The 18,369-nt window shown below is 40.0% G+C and overlaps 1 protein-coding gene across 2 annotated transcripts in view; it reads left to right on the plus strand.

Annotated features, from left to right (window-relative positions):
* HIPK3 (homeodomain interacting protein kinase 3) overlaps positions 1–18,369 on the plus strand; it is a 116,701-nt gene that overhangs the window by 52,678 nt on the left and 45,654 nt on the right. For both annotated transcript variants that reach the window (XM_072864124.1, XM_072864123.1), the window contains exon 2: positions 897–1,992. In XM_072864124.1, coding sequence (XP_072720225.1) covers positions 899–1,992 — 1,094 coding nt within the window. In that variant the 5' untranslated portion in view covers positions 897–898. The remainder of the gene's footprint in view (positions 1–896; positions 1,993–18,369) is intronic.

The raw sequence follows: 18,369 nt of genomic DNA on the forward strand, positions 1-18,369 counted from the left end.
GGGTCTGTAGAATGTTATACTTAGTTAATTTAACAGGGTACCTTAGAGTGCAGGTTTTCTATGGCCCAACTAATGAAATTGACATATCTGAAAGTATGAGGCTAATATTTAGCTTCCAAATCTAAATTGAAGGGGGGGGAGAAATGGGTGCCTCTACCCCCTACAACTGCGTCACTGATGTGAAAACTTCTGCAATGGGACGGTATATAACTTAGAGAAAGCACTTGCCTGTCGTGCATGGATTAGATTACATCTTAATTTACCCAGAAAGCTGCAATTGTTTATGTGAACATACACATGCCCCTAAGGTATTTTGGGCCCCATCACACAGCCTGGTTGCTTTCACTTTCATCATGGTGAACTTGTTGGAGCAGTGACAGTCGTGTCATTTGTCTGTTCTCAGAAGCCTGATGGTGCTTACAATCAGTAGGTCGGATACTTTGTGTAACAGGTAGCATCAGCTCACAATGAAGAGCTTTTAAGTTATTTTACATCATCACTGATAAATATTTGAATTGGTTATTTAACTTATGTTACCGAACACTACAGTACTTTTGTATGTAGAAATGCAGGGGGTTTTTAAATGAAAGCTGAGTTTTTAATATCACAAAGGTAGTTTCCCCACTTGGAAAATTACTAGTAGTGGCCTGCTGCAGACTATCTCAGTCCTGCCCTGTGCAACTAGCAATCCTTGTGTGCTGAAGCGTGTGCACTGGTGGTAAGGCATGATGTCCTTGCTGTTGGCCATAAGAAACTAAATACAAAATAACTTTAGGCTAGCTCGTTTGGAAAATATACTCGTGTCCTGATTTTTTTTAGAAGAGGAAGCTGCCGCAAAGCTTGGAAATGTGAATGCAGGATTCTCACTCGCTTTTTCTTTTTCTCTCCCTCTGTAGGTATGGCCTCACAAGTCTTGGTCTATCCACCATATGTTTATCAAACCCAGTCAAGTGCCTTTTGTAGTGTGAAGAAACTCAAACTAGAACCAAGCAGTTGCGTGTACCACGAAAGAACCTACCCACAAATCTATGTGAATGGTAAAAACTTTGGAATTTCTCCCCACAGGGTTAGTACGTACTTTCAGACTAAAAACCCAATTGACAGACCTCGAGGACAGAACTTTTTGTTGCAGTCAAATGCTGTTGCTTTAAAAAATATTGCAGGTGCTACAAAAGCATTAGCAGCGCAGGCGCAGCAAGCTCAGTTAGAGGCACCTCAGACTGGGACACGAGGAAGCCGACCAGCTATCTTGGAAGGACCCCAGCGATGTGGATTGAAGCGTAAGAGCGAAGAGCTGGATAATCAAAATAGCACGATGCAGATTGTTGATGAACTGTCCATCCTGCCTGCAATGTTGCAAACCAACGTAGGAAACCCAGTGACAGTTGTGACAACGGCTGCAACTTCCAAACAAAGTGGTACAAGCGGTGATGGAGATTACCAGTTAGTACAGCATGAGGTATTGTGCTCTGTGAAAAACACTTACGAGGTTCTTGATTTCCTTGGGCGAGGGACCTTTGGACAAGTAGTGAAGTGCTGGAAAAGGGGGACAAATGAGATTGTGGCAATCAAAATCTTGAAGAATCATCCTTCATATGCACGCCAAGGACAAATAGAAGTGAGCATATTAGCGAGACTAAGTACTGAAAATGCTGATGAATTTAACTTTGTGAGAGCCTATGAATGCTTTCAGCATCGTAACCATACTTGTCTGGTTTTTGAGATGTTGGAACAGAATTTATACGACTTCCTGAAACAAAACAAATTCAGCCCTCTTCAACTGAAAGTAATACGGCCTATTCTGCAACAGGTGGCCACTGCACTGAAAAAACTAAAAAGTCTGGGTTTAATCCATGCTGACCTCAAACCAGAAAACATTATGCTGGTGGATCCTGTTCGGCAGCCTTACCGAGTTAAAGTGATAGATTTTGGGTCTGCCAGCCATGTATCAAAGACTATTTGTTCAACCTATTTACAATCTCGGTATTACAGGTAGGTGTCTTTACTTTGTTTTTAACTTTTAATGGAACAAGGTTTTAGCATTTATTGAAGTTAATGGCTTAAATAATTACTCTTCCAGATAATGAATAAGAATAATTTGGAAAACACAAAGACCATCTAAGAATGAAGGCCATACTAAGATTAAGTGGTTGGTTACCATTTTAAATGTGAATATTTGCTTTGAATGTTTTTATAGTGCTATTTTTTTCCAGAAGTATGTTTTGTGTTGCCTTCTGAAGTCATCACTTACTGTTATTTTGAGACTTTTTAAAAGGAAAATAGAAGAAAAAAATTAGCTTTCACTTGCTTCATTAGGATGCCTTTCCTGCCTTCATAACATGATATTTTTTTCTGTAAGCAGCTGGACAGTGTACTGGAAGTGCCATATTTTTATATCCTGTTGCCAAAGATTATGTAAATGCCTCTGTTTTTCTCCAGCACTTGTAAATATTTTGCGTAGTTCTTATAAACTCAATTCTGATTGAGTGCCTTCAGCAGCTGTGGACTTCAGTGAACTTCTAGAGTTAGCGACAGGGTACTCAAATGTCTAAGGTGATACCAGGCAGGCATTTAATGGGATTTTGGTACATGGTTGCATTCTACACTGGCCTCAAAATGGAGGTATATTTCTGATTTTGTTTTTTTAATCCTTTCTTCGTATAGTTATCCGATCTGTGTGACATGTAAAAGCTATTAGTATTTAGCATCTGAGGTCATTTTGTTTTCTTTATAAGCTGAACTTTCTTGATTGACGACCTTTTTCAGTTCTGCTTTGCATCATTGGCAGTAGTATTGTCCTGGGCATTGCCTGTCTCTGCAAATTCAGTAAAAAGCTAGTAAACTAGGACAGTGAGTAATTTGAAGAAAATTTTAAATATTTAACAGCTATTCATGTTAGAAGTGAAAACTTGTGGCTCATTAGACATAGCATTGTTGTGTTTGTTCAGTTGCCTACATACAAATTTTGGCTGTAGTTTTGTTTTACTTGGGTTGATGTTTCTTTGCACCTATACTTTATATAGCATTTTGACATGCTTACTAGGTTGAGCAGGTCTGGATGCTGGCAAGATCAATATGCAGCTCCTTGGCACCTTGTACGCATTTTGGGTACTTGTATTGCATTGCATGCACTGAAGTGTGAGTAAGTGGGGTTCGTTGTGGATGTATGTTCAAAAATATTATTTCCCCCCCTCCAAGAATAAAACTCATGCGTGTATATGTTTGTCTTGGCTCAATGGTGTTGAATGATACTTATATCATTCAACACCAACTTATATCGGTTATATAGACTCATATAACATGTGCACCTAAAATTCCCTGGTTACTAAGTTGCACTTAAGTGCTTTGTAAATATCCAGGCTGTTCAGTAGAAAATAATATTCTTTTATCTCGTATAGTTTTATAATTCTTCTATAAAGTAGCATTTAGGTCAGTATTTTTTTGAAAGTAAAATGGACATACAAGAATAAAAAAGGTTAGGGTCTGTCTACTTGAATAGTTTTGGTGTTATAATTAAGTTAAATATTGGTTGAGATAATTTTGAAACTGACTTGATTTTGAAAATAATATCATACTATACTTCAAAATTACTTTCAGCAAAGAGTTTATTTCTGGAAAGATTTACTTCTGAAAAGGTTTTTAGCCTGCTGGATTTCATCGTGGATGCATAGCTCTCTATCAGTTGTGTGATTCAAATTAACTTTGTGTAGCTTGGCATGCAGTTTTTCAAACTTTCTTTTTATTGCTTTGGAACCACCTGACTAGTGTAAATAATATCAGAAAATAGGGATTTGATCTAAAACGTCTCAAAATAGATGATGCTAGGGAAATTTGAAGAGAAAAGCCTTAAAGAGGAATGAGAAGGGCCTTCAGAGAATATATCGTATTGAGATGGAATTTATTTTGCAAGAGATTGTGCTGCTTATCAATCAAATAAGGAGCTACTTCATAAAATATAACTGTACTGAAATGGTTTTTGTATTAGAAAAGGGTGGGACTGATAGTGCAGGTTTGACTTGTTTGACTATGACATGTTGAAACAAACCCTTTACAAAAAATCAGGCAGCGATTGGGACATTGAAATATCTTTTTTTTTTTTTTCCTCCTCTTAAGTTCAGTGGTGCTATGTGTTTGTTTAGGTTATTTAGCAAGAAAACATCTGTTTAAATAGATTTTAATTTAAAGCTTCAAGCTAAATTTCCAATTTGAACTCTAATTGGATTAATGTTTTTTAAAAAATGCTTGTTCCCCACAGCACCTCTTTTCTTAGCGTGATCCCATCTGTTTTCTTGTGGACAATCTTTGAAAACTATTTCTATGCAAGCTGTATGTATGTTGTCATGAGCTTTACCTGTAATTCTTACCAGTGGGGATCCTTGTCTGTTCAGAGATTACAGTGCATGGGATTTTGATTCACCAAGTGGCAGGCACAGCGCACTACGTCTACCTAGGAAATATCCCTATATTTAGTGGGAAATATCCCATTAATGTCAATGTGATGTGAACTTGGCCTCTTCTGATGTGCAGAAGCACTCAGCCAGGCCCAAGAATTTAAAGAAAAGGCTATTAAGTGGAAGCATTTTGTTTTTAAATGACTATTTTATGATCAGAGGTCTTAGAAAAGGATAGAATGAAATGCCCTTAAATGACGGTGTAGGATGAGAGGGCTGCGAGGAAGCAGGGCTTGTATCCCTGCAGCATTGGGATGCTGCTTCTCAACCCTGCGGTGCCAGTGCCATCCTGCTCTGGGGGTGATACTAACCCCGTCCCTGTCCCTCGTTCTGCTCACCCCGCATCTGCCCGAGTGCCTGTGCCAGCGTGAGGAGGGAGGGAGGTGGCCTGGGGAGAAGGGAGGAACTGTTATTTCTGGCAGCACTGTTAACTTATGCCATGGTCATTTTCAAGAATAGGACTTGCGCTTTCTCTATGGAAAGCATATGCCCACCAGTGCCTGTAGAGCCATATGTTGAATGCTCAAGAGAAAAACCCATAAAGAAGTTTTGTAGAAGTGAATAAAGAGAAAGATTGGTTTGTTCCCTCTCCACCCCAATCTTGTCAGCACTTTTTTTTTGTTCACGGCACTGTCATGAGCTAATTATTGTGAGAATGGGGAATGCCACAAAGTCTAATGTTACGGTGTTTATTTTGAATGGTAGTATCAGTGTTTTACATCTGTAAGAGGAAGTGAGTAATGAATTGGAAAAATAAGTAATAAGAGGATTAGGACTTAAAGCAGGGAACATAATACAGCCAGGTGAATGGATAATGAGCTGACTTACCTTACTTAGTCTATAGCAGAAGAGGAGGTGACATCATAGTGACTATTGGAGACATTACAGTACTTTTGAATTTTAAAAGGGTATAGACAAGCGGAAAAATGGAGGCCAACTGGATGGAGTGATAATGATTTGATGTTTTCCTGTTTCTGTTTGAGCTTTGTCAAGCAAAGAGGAAGTAAGATAATGGTTAAAATAAGTATAAAAATACTTTTTGACATTTCATTACGTTTTGGAAACTCATGGCTGTTATGTATTGCTAGAAATTAGAGTATGGATATGAATAAATACTAACCACAGTACACTGTCTTAAGTCACAGATTATTATTTTTTGTTTGTTTTAAAGATTAAATGTTACTCTGAATACTCTTTTCCTAGAAGACAGTGTCTGTGATTACATGCTGTTTTTATGCTAGTTTGGATTTTAATAGCTGTGGGCTAGAGAGATCTGGTATTTGAAGCCTTTTCTTTGCTGCTGGCCTCACACGTTAAGACTGTTGACCTTTTATGAGTGATCTAAGTAGGTAAATAATTAGGCAGTGTATACATTTTGAAAAGATCACCTCCGCTGTATGTAAGAGTTTTTCAAGCTTTTGTCATGTATGGAAATGGTATGATAAGTATGTTGTTGTCCTTTTGGTCAGCTGTGCCCCAAATCATGAAAAGGGGAGTGTCGCATCCAAAATCAAAAGCTTCTTTTCCCTTTATCACACGACGCCAGCTGCGGAGGAAGGGAATCAACACATTTATTTTATTTCTAAGTCTGGTGTCTTATGCTCATTTGGTGAGACAGAAAGTTTTCCCAGGGCATGGTGTTTCCCTCTGGAAGTCATGTTCCTTTGCTTTGCCTCTCTCCTGAGGTTATACGTATTTAGGGAAGTGGGTGTGAGAAGAGGGGCTACGAAATGGCAGGCTCCAAGGAACAGTAACCTACAAGAAGAGTTCAGTGATCTGAAAAGGTCGAGGTAGTCCTGCCCATCTGCTTCAGGGAGCTGAGTTACTTTCCTTTCTGTTGCCGTGAGAAGCAATGGCCTTCTCAGCATTTTGTGTTCAGAGGTAACTCTTTAGGCCTGGTTTCACAGCAGACCTCTTCTTTCTTCTGGTACTCCCTCCAGGAGCTTTTTTCCAGAGAAACTTCTGTTGAAACCTGTGTATAATTTCCCCTTTTTGAAATAGCTGTGCGCAACACCAGTGGTTAAGGAGTTCTGTCTTACTCGTTAGCTAATACCCCTATGACAGTTAGCGATGCCTTCTGCACGTTGCTGTCGTCCGTACCGTTCAGCCATCGTTCAGAGCGGGTAAAATTGTGTTTGGAGGACGCACAGTTCCATCTAATGGTAACATCTATGTGGCAGGGTTTGGTAATGATGAAGCCTCTTCCTTCTTCAGTACTTTTCTTCTCCCACTTGTTGCTTGGCTGTAACACCAACTGAATTCATAAAATGCATCGCCATGTTTGCATTGCATGTCGGGCATAGATCGCTAAGGGAGAGCTGTAGCAGTGCTTGGGTGTGCAGATCTTCGTGATTTCCAGGGCTTGCTGTTGGTTGGGAGGAGTTATTGCTTAATTGTTTTTAAAAGGGGAATCACCTTCATGTTGATTAAATTTGGGATTGTCTTCCAAAAAGGCAGGATTTTGAAAACGAGACTTCAGTAAACCTTACAAAATCTATCATTCATAAAATCCTTCTAATATCATGGACTTAACAGTAGCCGTTGCAGGTGTAGGAGTGAGTGTGTTACTTCATTGCGTGCTCCTTATGCTCAGCTTCCGAAGGGAGTTGGACAGTCACTGTTCCAGTTGCCTGTGTAGCTGCCCAAACGGTTACATTTTCTATATTTTGCCTCCTGTCTCCCAAGAAGATGTCTGCTTCATCATGCTGTAGCAGATTGTAGTGCTGGTAGAGCACAGCTGGAAATTTTACTGAAAATATGTTTCGAGAACAAGTACTCAGTTTCCTGATGGGAGGATGCTCCTCTTGGCGTGCAGCAGTCCATATGCAAACTGCTGTTTAGTTTAGGGAAACGAAATGAATGGGAAGCAATATAATTGATCTCCGTATAAAATGGGGCACCAGCTGAACCTGCAGTAGGCTGATGGACAACTTGAGTGATGCTGACAGAACGGAAGGTGTCTGGTTATTAAGGGACACTCGTAGCTTGGAAGCGTTTTTCTGCTCTGCTGGTGACAGCAGTAAAATACAATCCTAGTTATTCAGCATTGTGCCCATAAGGAAAAGCAAATGATGTGCGTAGATGCGCTCAGTGGGGTCAACTCTTTCCTGAATCGGACAGTGATATCCTCCCTCCAGCCTTCCAACTAAGGATAGTTGCTAATCAACAGAGTTGTTCCAGACAAAATGCCAAATGTCACTAGTGTTGCAGCGGAGCTCAGAGAGATGGAAAAATCGCTGTTGGACGTATTCCTGTTGGACGAGGACAGGCTTTTCCCCCCTCTCCTCTTACCCTCCTCTCCCATGAGGGATCAGAGAGGATGGAGGAAGTGTGATAATCATTGTGTCCTGTGGTCCTGACATTGCTTTCACTCGCCCAGTCAGTTCTGCTGCAGCTCGGAAAAGTGACATGTTCTAGTGTGTTCTCTTCTGCTTTAAAGGGTTTTGGAAAAAGAATAAAGTAATTGAGTTTTGTGGCTTAATTACTGCCCATGGGCTGTGCTGTAGTGAGGGCTATGTGCGTGCCCTGGGGCTGTTGCACTAGGACAGCTTTTTACTTACGACTTTCAGCTTCATACTTAGGTTCAGAATAAACAACCAACAACTTATGCTGGTTTTTTTCCCCCTCAAATTTATGAAATTTATTTCATCTGTTGTTTTCCCTCTTTCTTATACGCATTGCTTCAAAACTAGCAAAATATTCTCATGGCTGTAAATTCCTGGAGAGGCTTGTTTTCTCACTGGCCTTTGGAACTTGATGAGATGTAGCCCTTGTCACTCAAGGGACTCCAGAGAACATAGGCGGACAGTACCTGCCTAGAGTGTTTTTGTTAAATGGAATGTTTTCTTTTTGTAGGTTAGGATTGTCAGCAGGATGGGTTGTTATGACTCAGTAACACATCCCTTGTATCTGAGTAACTTGTTGATTATCTTCTAACATCAGATCAACATACAACTTACATATGTTAAAAATACCAGTTAAAAACTTGTATACAAATAAACACCTATCTTAATATGGATTTTCTTTATAGAGATGACCAAGGGGAGAAGTAATGCAAAATTGACATCTCGGGAAGCAACTGCTTTTTCAAGTCCATCCATTGCTGTCACATACTTGAAGTTTCTAAATAAGCTTTATCTAGAGTGGGATGTCTTGGTTTTTCTCCTTTCACAATGCCTAAAATTCTTGCTCAATTTTTTTTTTATTTCAGGTTTTAGATGTTTAAACAGGAAGTAAAGCTCTTGTTTATAAATTGAGTTTTCTGTCAAGGAAGCGCAGTACGAGAACAAGCTAAAAATGCTTCTGTAAACAACTTGCACTTCAGCATGCTAGCAGATGTTATTCTATCACTTTGAACTGTGCATCACTGAAGTGCATTGGGATATCTTAAAATAGTCAGGAGTGGCGGCCAGAGACTCTAGACTACTATAGATGGTGAGGCTGTTTCGCTGTTGCAATGAAATAAGCCAGAAGTACGTGCTGCTAAGGTCATTTGCTTGCTCAAGGTCAGCATGTTCAAAGTCAGCTGCTATACTTGTGGGCATGGTTACTGTCAGTAGTATATATAAGAAAAGAGTCCTGATAATGTAAGGAATTGCTTTTACAAGTGAATTGGGACACTTAACAAATTTTTCCCCCTTTAAAGTTGCAGGGCTGTGATTGCTGGTTTATTTTCTTACCCAAGCAAACAGAACTTAATGTCAAGATAAGCTTTTGTGGCTTGTGTCTGCAAACAAATTGCTTTATTGATTTGGCAAGATTTTGTTTGCATTTTTTGCATAGTGTTCATTAATTGTTTAATTGACTTCCTATTTTAAACTTCTATTTCATGATTACTAGGACCTAACCAAAACCATTATAAGTACCCTTCAGGAGTGGCAATCTTGGCTCATCATAATTTCACGTTTATATAGCTATTCGATAACAAATGTAGTTTCAATGCTCTTACTATTTTCTAGTCAACATAATGTGGTCTCAAATACCTTATTATTCTCTGTTCATAGAAGCAGAAAATAAGAGTAGATTTTTTGGTAATGGTGTGGTGGTTTGTTTTTGTTGGGGTTGTGGGGGTGGTTTTTGCATGCTGTGGAAAAGCATGACAGGGTTACTGTAAAATTGAAACTTTTTTTTGTTTTGTTTTTAATCCTCTCTGAAGATCCAGAGGAGTATTGTGGGGATGGGAATGGGTGAAATGGCAGCCAGCCTTTGAGTTGATAATTTTTCTGAGCTAGAGATTTTCTGAGTAACATAAGCGGGGATAACACGCGAGGCATTCTAAGGTACCATGTACCTGCTAGAGATTCTAATAATGTCACCCCAGATTTCAAATTAATAGTGATGGTAGGAGCAACAACTTAAATCAGAGTTCAGATGATGGTTCTCTTGGTCTTTAGACTGCCTTGGTTTGAACAGACAAGAAATTATTTCATAATCTCGGAGGAGAAAGAGCTCTTGGTTCTTGCTATATTTCAATTTTTGGGGGTTGAATGATAAACTTAAGTTTGTCATGGCTAAAGTTTTGGGAAGCAGCTTTTATTTTTCACACATTAAAATAGATCTTCTGAAATGTGATCCTTTTTTTCACTGCACTGATACTTATGTCACAAAGATTTGTTCATCATACATCTGTGTGTATGTGAGCGTGGATATATCAGATACCTTAATTGCGGAAAATATCGGTGGTAGCTGCAACACTGTATTTGTAAATATTGGCTCTATCTGCTTCCACCGTGCCTGTTTTGAAAATATGGCTGTGTATTTCTGTTGTAAGAGCAGGTCGTACTAGATCTAAAACAACATGGTTGAAAGCAAAGCCTATACATCAGCCCCTGTCTCTTCCATCTGGCATCCTTATCTTTGAAGGAGAGCTGTTTTGTGGGTGAAGGCTACCTTCTGCACCAGTTCACGGCATCCAACATGAGTGAAGAGGATGAAGCAGACGCGTGGGGGAAGAAGTCTTCTGCGTGGTTGAGGACACAAAGATTGTCCGAGCCGCTACTCTACTGACACAGCCTGTGAAAGGGAGAGGGTGTGCGACAGCTGGGGGCTCATCCCATTAGCCGCAGAAGGCAAACTGTCTCAATTGATCTAAAAATCAAGCAGGTCAAACAAGTGCAAATAGATAATGTGGGCACGTTTAGAACGTTTAATGCTTGTGCTGGTTCAGACCAAAACCAGCAATAAAATACTATTGTGATTAAAAACCAAAACAGTGACAAGAAAAAACCCTTTTCTGAATTCTGGCATTAATTGGAAAGTGGTAGAGGTGTCTGACATAGAAATAGGTATTTGGGATGTAATTAAGTAAAATTAAAATTCATATGAAAATAAGTTGCCTGAAATGTCCATATTGTCAAATTTTCTACCATATGTTTGAAGGTCCTTGATCCTATGGCGCTAGCTAATATTTTGGAGGGATTTTTGTTAATAAAATACCTTCTAACAAGTGAAATAGGATTAGGAGGCTGGGGGAAGCAAGCCAAAAGCATTTCACAGATAAGATTTTCAAGCAGTTGCATTTTTAAACTATGCTGTTACCTTAAGAACGTGTGAAATATTATTGTGCCTAAAAATCTTGGTTTGTTGGTAATTGGACAGCAACAGTTGATTAAAGGGCAGGCATAATGCAGTTTAAACCAGTGGTACTTCTGTGTGAGTAGGTGAGTCTTTATGCAGACAAGGTTGTGCTGGTAAGGTGAAAAGTAAAATCGTTTTTATCCCTATGAAGCATTTAATAAAACTCTGAATCTCCCTGCAGGAGTATGTGCAAAGTATGTGGGAGAGAGGGCAAATGCTATGGCCTTCTGTCCCACATGCTCGTTGTTGGAGGTGGGCAGAAGGGCAGAAGGTGGGCAGAAGCACAAGCTAGTGGTACTAAGCCTCCACAGAAGATGGGTGGTGGGAAGCATTGTCTTCCATCCGTGCGGTATTGTCCAGCTTGTTGTATGGCATGGTATGGCTGCAAGCAGACTTCAGCTCCTTTGTCTTAACACCAAAATCTGACCAGTAGCCTGCTAAGTAATGGAAAAACAACTGCATCCACGCTTCTTAGTGAAGGCCCACTTAAATGATAGTAAATTCAGACTACATTGGGGTGCTTCCAAAAGTCCAAGCTTTGTTTACTAGCATAAAGATAAAGTCAAAATTATGACCAGAATGTCTTTCTAAGTGCACAGTATGTACATCAAGGAGAAATTATTAAAAATAGCTTATTTGGAAATGCATGGTATCTGGAATTTTATATCAAATGTAAATTATTACATATTCCACAAAATGCGCTACATTATCTTGATTGCAGCAATGTAGGAGCCTGGCTATGAAGCCCTCACTCTTTGAGGGTGGGGAAAAAAAAGATAGTCACAGTGCATCTTCAGAGCAGGCAAGTCAAACCTATTCTCATTTCTCTGTTAAACTCGTGTCAGATGCTCCATGGGATTCAGGATTGCTCACTCTTACCTTCATGGTGTATGGTGTGTGCTGGGCCTACTATATTTAAAACTACCTAAAGCAGTGAAACAGAGCCGTTTGCCAGTTGTGCTGTTTGTGTGCAACTGAGATGTAGCCAGTGAAGTTTGCTTGCACAGGAAGCGTTCTTGGTACTAAAAATCAAGCGTTTGTGGAATTTTGTTCTGTGCTCTGAGGACTATTGTAATTGTTGCCATTTTCCCCTTTATAAATACCAAGGATGTTTCTGTTGTCCCAGGGCAGCACAGCAATCTGTCGCAAAATATAATCTCTTTACGTGGTTCCCTTAATTCAGAATTGCACCATAGTTGAATTTTTATCAGTATTTTGAATGCCTTACTGGATATTTTGAGAATGATAGGTTCTCACCTTTTATAGTCAATCATTCAATATGTGTTCAAAATATTTAAAAACACCAGATACTTCATGATGAAATCTTTCATGAGAGTATGCTTTATTGTTTCAAGTGTAGTACATATAGGTAATCTTGGAAAAAGAGCTGTTCCTTTAGCAACAATATCAGTATTCAGTGTGTGTGTGTATAAAAACATCGAGAACACAACTGAACTTCCTTTTTTTTTTGATGTTGCAGATTCAAAATTCATGTGAATTTAAAATGTTTTTTAATTGTCTAAAATTGATTCTAGGAATTGAATTGGAATAGTTTTTTAATTATTTTTATTACTTTCTCTCAATAAAACTTACTTCCCTGATAACTTTTGGATATGTGCATTTCATAACTTCTTTGAAAAACTGCATTAATTATGTCGCTTATGTACAAGGCTTTTATATACATGTACATATGAAGCTTTTAAACTGCATATTACTATATTTTATCAACTGAAAAACTTCTTTATTTTTAAAATTGGTTTGAGTTTTTAGGGTGTGCTGTAAGTCGTGAATTGGTAGTGGCACTTAATGATACTTGCCAGAAAGGTCTGATGTCAAAAGTGTTGTTTGCACTCATAGCACTGGATGTTGTGCTAAATGCCTTTTTGAACCCCAGTAATATTTAAAATTCTGAGCTGTTCATTTTCTCACTCTTGATAATTAATCTCTCACTTCTTGCCATCCAGTACTGTTTTAGCTCAAGATCTATTGTGTATTTCTTAATATAAAATATGCTATTTGGCTATGCATGTTTTGTTAAGAGTGTGTTTAACGCCTTGAAATTTTCAGCAGCGTTTCCACACGCCTGTCCCCCCCTCACCATAAGAATGGTTTGACGTGCATTTAAAACATCTTCTGCATCTTCTACGTGGCCAAGTTTCTGAGTTCAGTGAAATGTCTGTAGTTTATGGAGTTTGGGCTTTGTCTTATGGTACTATAGGTCTTTGGCTTTTCTAGAGGAGTACCCGATGAATGAATTCTGCGTTGGCTGCTCCCAGTGGGTGACAGCAGGGCTGGAGAGATCTCCAGCAGCTCCTCTGTTTCTGGCAATAGTACAAGGGGTTGCAGGATGGAGTCTGTGTGCTGATGTATTTGCTATTCCCATCACGAGACAATCGCACTGGGAAGTGTTGTGTGGAGATGCAGCCAGTTTTGGATGCTTTACCTCTCTGGAGGAGTAGCTAAAAGTGGAGCAGAGGGCCTCAGCACTTCTGGTAACAAGAGTCCTAGAAAGCAGAACAGGAGGATATAATTTGGAGATTACATTATGTGGCTTCTGACTGTTCTTTGGTTTTCATCTAGCCTTGAATTATTTCAACAACTTCCACTGAGAAAGTATTCTTAAATCAAAAGCTTTCCTGTACATGGAAAGTAGCTGCGAAAGCTCTGTAGTTAAAGTCAATGTCCATCTGGTTATGTGGAGTAATTTCTGTAGAGAGAGGCACTAACAAAAGTCAAGTGCTTAACTGACACTGCAGTTTACTTCTTGCTGTTTCTTTACTGGTCTCTCTGCCTTGCCAGTAGATGAACTGTATGAGTCTCTTCTCTCACCGAGTTGACCTGGGTTTTTTTTTATGACCAACACAGCTTAGGTCCCTAGCGTTGTTTTGCTCTGTGTAATTTTCCTGTTTAACATAGTGTTTAATATAGACAGCAGTTGTTTAGCTGTTAAAAACCTACCCAAAAAAAGTTAGGAAACGGACAGATATTTAACTAGTGAAAAAACTGTAACACTGTAGAGTATTGCATAGAAGGATAATCGGGAATTATCGTGTGTCGTTAGTGCCCGAGTACTCCACTCTGCCCTCTGAATTAGTGTCCCACAGGGGTGGTTGCTCATGGAGTGCTGCCACGTGCCGTTTGGGATAGTCGGTTTGTAGCTGTGCAGTTGCCTTCGTGAAGGAACAACTTCAGGATTGCCTAAAGCTAACTAGCACTAATTTTATTTTGCTTCATCTCTGGTTGTTCTGAGGTTATGATTATTAAGCATTTACATATGAGAAACACCTTTTTCTTTATATTTCTATCTGTAGCATCATTATTAGCCTTTGTACAAATGATATCAAATGACTCCCCCCCCCCCGTTCTAATGTAGAGGTATCTGGTGTAAAATTAAAAGAGAAGCCCCCAAATGTAGTCTGATATTTAATGCAGATTTACTAGATTGGATGGAGGTCATGCCCATATGCGGTTTCCTGTTTTGTAGCTATTTTTTGACACTTCAGCATTTTCTTTCTACATGTACGGAGTATCAAGCTTATGTGAGATCACTGGCTGACTCTTGCAGGCTTCTATGAAATAAATCATCTAGTAACCAATATATATAGGTCATATTCCCCCAAGATAAATAATCTGTATCCATTTTAACCATTTAACAGAAGACAGTGTTGTATGAATTAAGATTACCAAATGCAGAACAGTAACCTCAGCCCTTCCTCTCCCTTACTGACAGAATTAAACTTCTACTAAAAGTTAATTACTTTGTAATTACTGCTGTTTCCCCTCCCAACCCAGGAGACCTGCAGTTTCCTAGTTTGTGCATGGTGCTTGTTTTGGGTGTCCACGCGATTCTGATGGTGGGTGCCAGGGAGACACTGCAGGGGAGGTGTGTTGAGTCACCGCAGGGGTGAGTGCTGTGAAGGAGGTTCCTGCGGTTCGGGAAGTAGGCGACGCAGTCTGTTGGTGGCATGCTCAAACGTGCACCAGGGAACAGCTCATCAGGCATCTTCAGGATGGCTCCTGAAGAGCCAAGTCCCTGTGCTTGGCACAGAAGTGAACGGGAACTGGTGCAGTGCTAGAGCGGGAGGAGGAACCAGAAACCTGCCTGCCCACGCTGGAGCGGGTGGTTGGTGTGGGCCTGGACCTCCTGGTTGCTTCCAGCGCCGTTCGGCAGCGGTGGGGCTAATGCACGCTGTTTGGGGAGCCAGGGACTATGTGGCAAAATGTGTACCTTTTAGAAAGCTAGTGCGTTAATTTCTAGTTGCTTAAATAACGTGAAAGGCTGCCATACATGGTAGTGTGGTTGCGTTTTACTTATACATCCCCCTGCCATGTATTACGTGCATGCATGCCCTCAGTCTTTGTCGTTCATGAATTGCTGCATCGCTTGTGTGTCTTAAGCGTGCATAAAATCAGATGCAACAACTCGTTTCCCCTTGCTGCTGTGCTTTGATTTCAGCTTTGCTTCAGAAGTTTGTAAAGATATTTTCAAACTTTTTTCCCTTATAGTTTTTTTTCTGGCGCTGTGCCTTAAGAAAGAACTCTCTCTTTTTTGAGACAAACTTAGCATTTTGTCAAGCAACCGACTACAGGGTTTGAGGTGAAAGCAAAAATGAAAGGCAGTACACAGGCTAGTATGTATTAGCAAATCAAAAAGCAGAATTATTCTGTAGTTTAATGGCAGTCATCTGAGTGGATTCATTCTTCATTTCTTAAGTTATACTGATGTAGCTTAATTATTTTCTGCACAAGACTGTGTCAGTGTAGTTCCTCTTAAAGATTCTTTGAATGTTTTCTTTGACTTTTTGTTAATCTTTAGAGAATGGTTACAGATAAATCTCTGAAGTTTCTCTGTGTATGTTGCATCTGTAACTTTCCAGTGGTGAGCTGTGAGGACAAGCAAAAGCACCCGTTTTGAAGATGGACCGTGACCAGCTTGTTGGAGGGGACATTTGGTTGCCTACAGTCGCAGTTCTGAAATGGGTAATGCAAGAAACTTCTGTGATAAGAAATAAGGTGGTTGCTGGGTGGGTCTAATCTAGTGGGGACTTCTTGAAAAACTTCAGAGCTGACTTCTGAGCTTTTTTGGCTGACTTCTTAATGTGCGTAAGTGTGCGTTTGTCCCAATACCCTCCAAAACTTTCAAGTACTTCAAACCAAATCTGACAGCAGATCGAAGTCTTGAAGGTGCCAATACCAGCAGTACGAACAGCAGCCGCAGAGCAGAGGGAAGATTCAAACTAGTGATTCCTGCAAGGTGAAAAGGAAGAAGTTGGTCATTATCCTTGCTGTTTTGCAGTAGCCATCTGGCTAGTCAGCGTGTGTGTAGCTCTGGACTAACTAATATGCTTGCTGCCCTTGCACGTTATAGAAGGCAAAATAGAGATCTGGGGAGTGAAGTAGCGCAAATCTGAAAAAACAGCAACAACAAAGTATAATTAAGTCCAGTGGTTGTTGATAAGCTTGTTCACGTTTGTGTGGCATGACAGCAGATTCTATTCTTCAGCAGTATCTGGCACAAAGACCTGTGGAGAAATGTGTGAAAAGCTTCCCAACTTCTAAAATGGAAATAATTTCCTGATGTTTACTAAGAGCCTGTGTTCTTAGTTTTCTCTCCAGCTCACTGCTCAACACTCACTTCTCATGACTGGCACTGCCACTGCAAGAACAGAAAACGGGAGTGTCTTCTCAGAGCAGTGCATTGCTGTATTTAGTTTTTCACCTATTGTGTGGTTTGTTTTTTTGTTGTTTGTGTTTTTTTTTTTTACCCTCCCTTGTAGAAACAAATATTTTATAATGCCTTACTTGCTTTAACTAGTATATAGTATTTTGTGCCAAACTTCTGTAGGTCTGAGGCTATGAGAAAGTATCTGAAAAATTAAAATTAGCCCAGGTTGTTCTAAAATACACTCTGGTGCTTGATATCAGTCTGAAGGACTGCCACATGGGATTCTTCACATATTTCTGCTAGGCACTGTCCTTTAACTGCAGCATCTTGAGCAGATGCCTCTTTAGGGATATCAGTACTGCTAGGTGTCCTTAGGAGTTCAAGTTCCTGCTGTTCTGTTCTGAAGAAAAAATACTTTATGCCTGTAAATTAACTTTTTGGGAGGGACATATTTACCTTATTGATATACCATAATTAGCTCCGTGGTTGGGGAATCTTTCCATCACTTGGAAGTGCGTGAGTGTACCGGGAATAGTGGTAAGTCCTATTCTGCCTCGTAGTAAACATAGTAAACACGCAAGGCTCAGCGTCTCCCACCATCAGCCCTTGGGGCACGGATACCTAATGCAGAATGCACGTGGGGAAGGGTGTGTTTGAATAACTCCGTATTGCGCTACAGGTAGGCAGCTCTCTGGTCTGAGAGTTGCTGGCTAATCTGTGTAATTATTTTGAGTATTTAAGTATCTTCAGTTAAGTAGCCAGCTTTGCTGCCTTAATAACTTCTTATGCAATTGGACCCTTCCCACACTCCTTCCACACACCTCCTAGGTGTCAGTACACTATCGTTTCCTTTGTAAAGAGGGATTCTTCCTTTACTTAATCTCATTATTTCTCCTATATCAAACATAACCATTCAGTAAAAGGCGGGATGAGGCAAAGGGCTGCAGAATACATGTGTGAGCCTCTAATAACCTTCTGAAGAATATAGAAACAGCTCTGAATGATCAAAAAGCCAGTCAGTATCCAGTCTCTGATAGTGACTGATAGCGAAAGCTGAAGCAAAGACAAAGCAGCAAAGGAGGTACATTTATATTGATAGTTCCTGGTATACTCTCCTAGCTGCTGGCAGTCTGAGCTCATTAGCTTCCTTAGGTTGGACCTGGGGTGTCTAGTAGCACATTAGAGGTAATTTTTTTGTTGGCCCCCCCCCCCCCTTTTTTTTTTTCTTGAAAGACATACACTTCTGGCATGGCCAAATCCAGCAGTGGAGCTCCACAGTCCAGTTATGTTTTATGAAACAGATTTTGTATTTGTTGTATAAAGAGGTCCTGATGAGGAGCTGCTCCGTGCTGCAACAGACAATTTTATTGCATGAGTGACCAATGCTTTGAAATGTGATCGTTGGCTGCTGATGTTGCTGAGCCAGGCAAGAGCCCAGGAAAATAGGGTAAATTGTGTCAGAAAGATGGTCTCATGAAATTTTCCAAGCACCTCTGTTTGAGTATAGTAGGGTAGTACTCTTTGCTGGTACAGAATGAGGGAACTGTAACTTGTTTTCTGAGTCCCTTGTGGGCAGCTAGCACATCAACCTGTCCTGTTCCTAATGAAAACATTTTTTGGATTGTGTTCCTTGTATACTTTAACCTTTTTGGTTATTCCCCTTTGGCCCTTCATAAG

Source organism: Ciconia boyciana, chromosome 6 (assembly GCF_034638445.1).
Source record: "Ciconia boyciana chromosome 6, ASM3463844v1, whole genome shotgun sequence".
In the NCBI taxonomy this organism is placed as follows: domain Eukaryota; kingdom Metazoa; phylum Chordata; class Aves; order Ciconiiformes; family Ciconiidae; genus Ciconia; species Ciconia boyciana.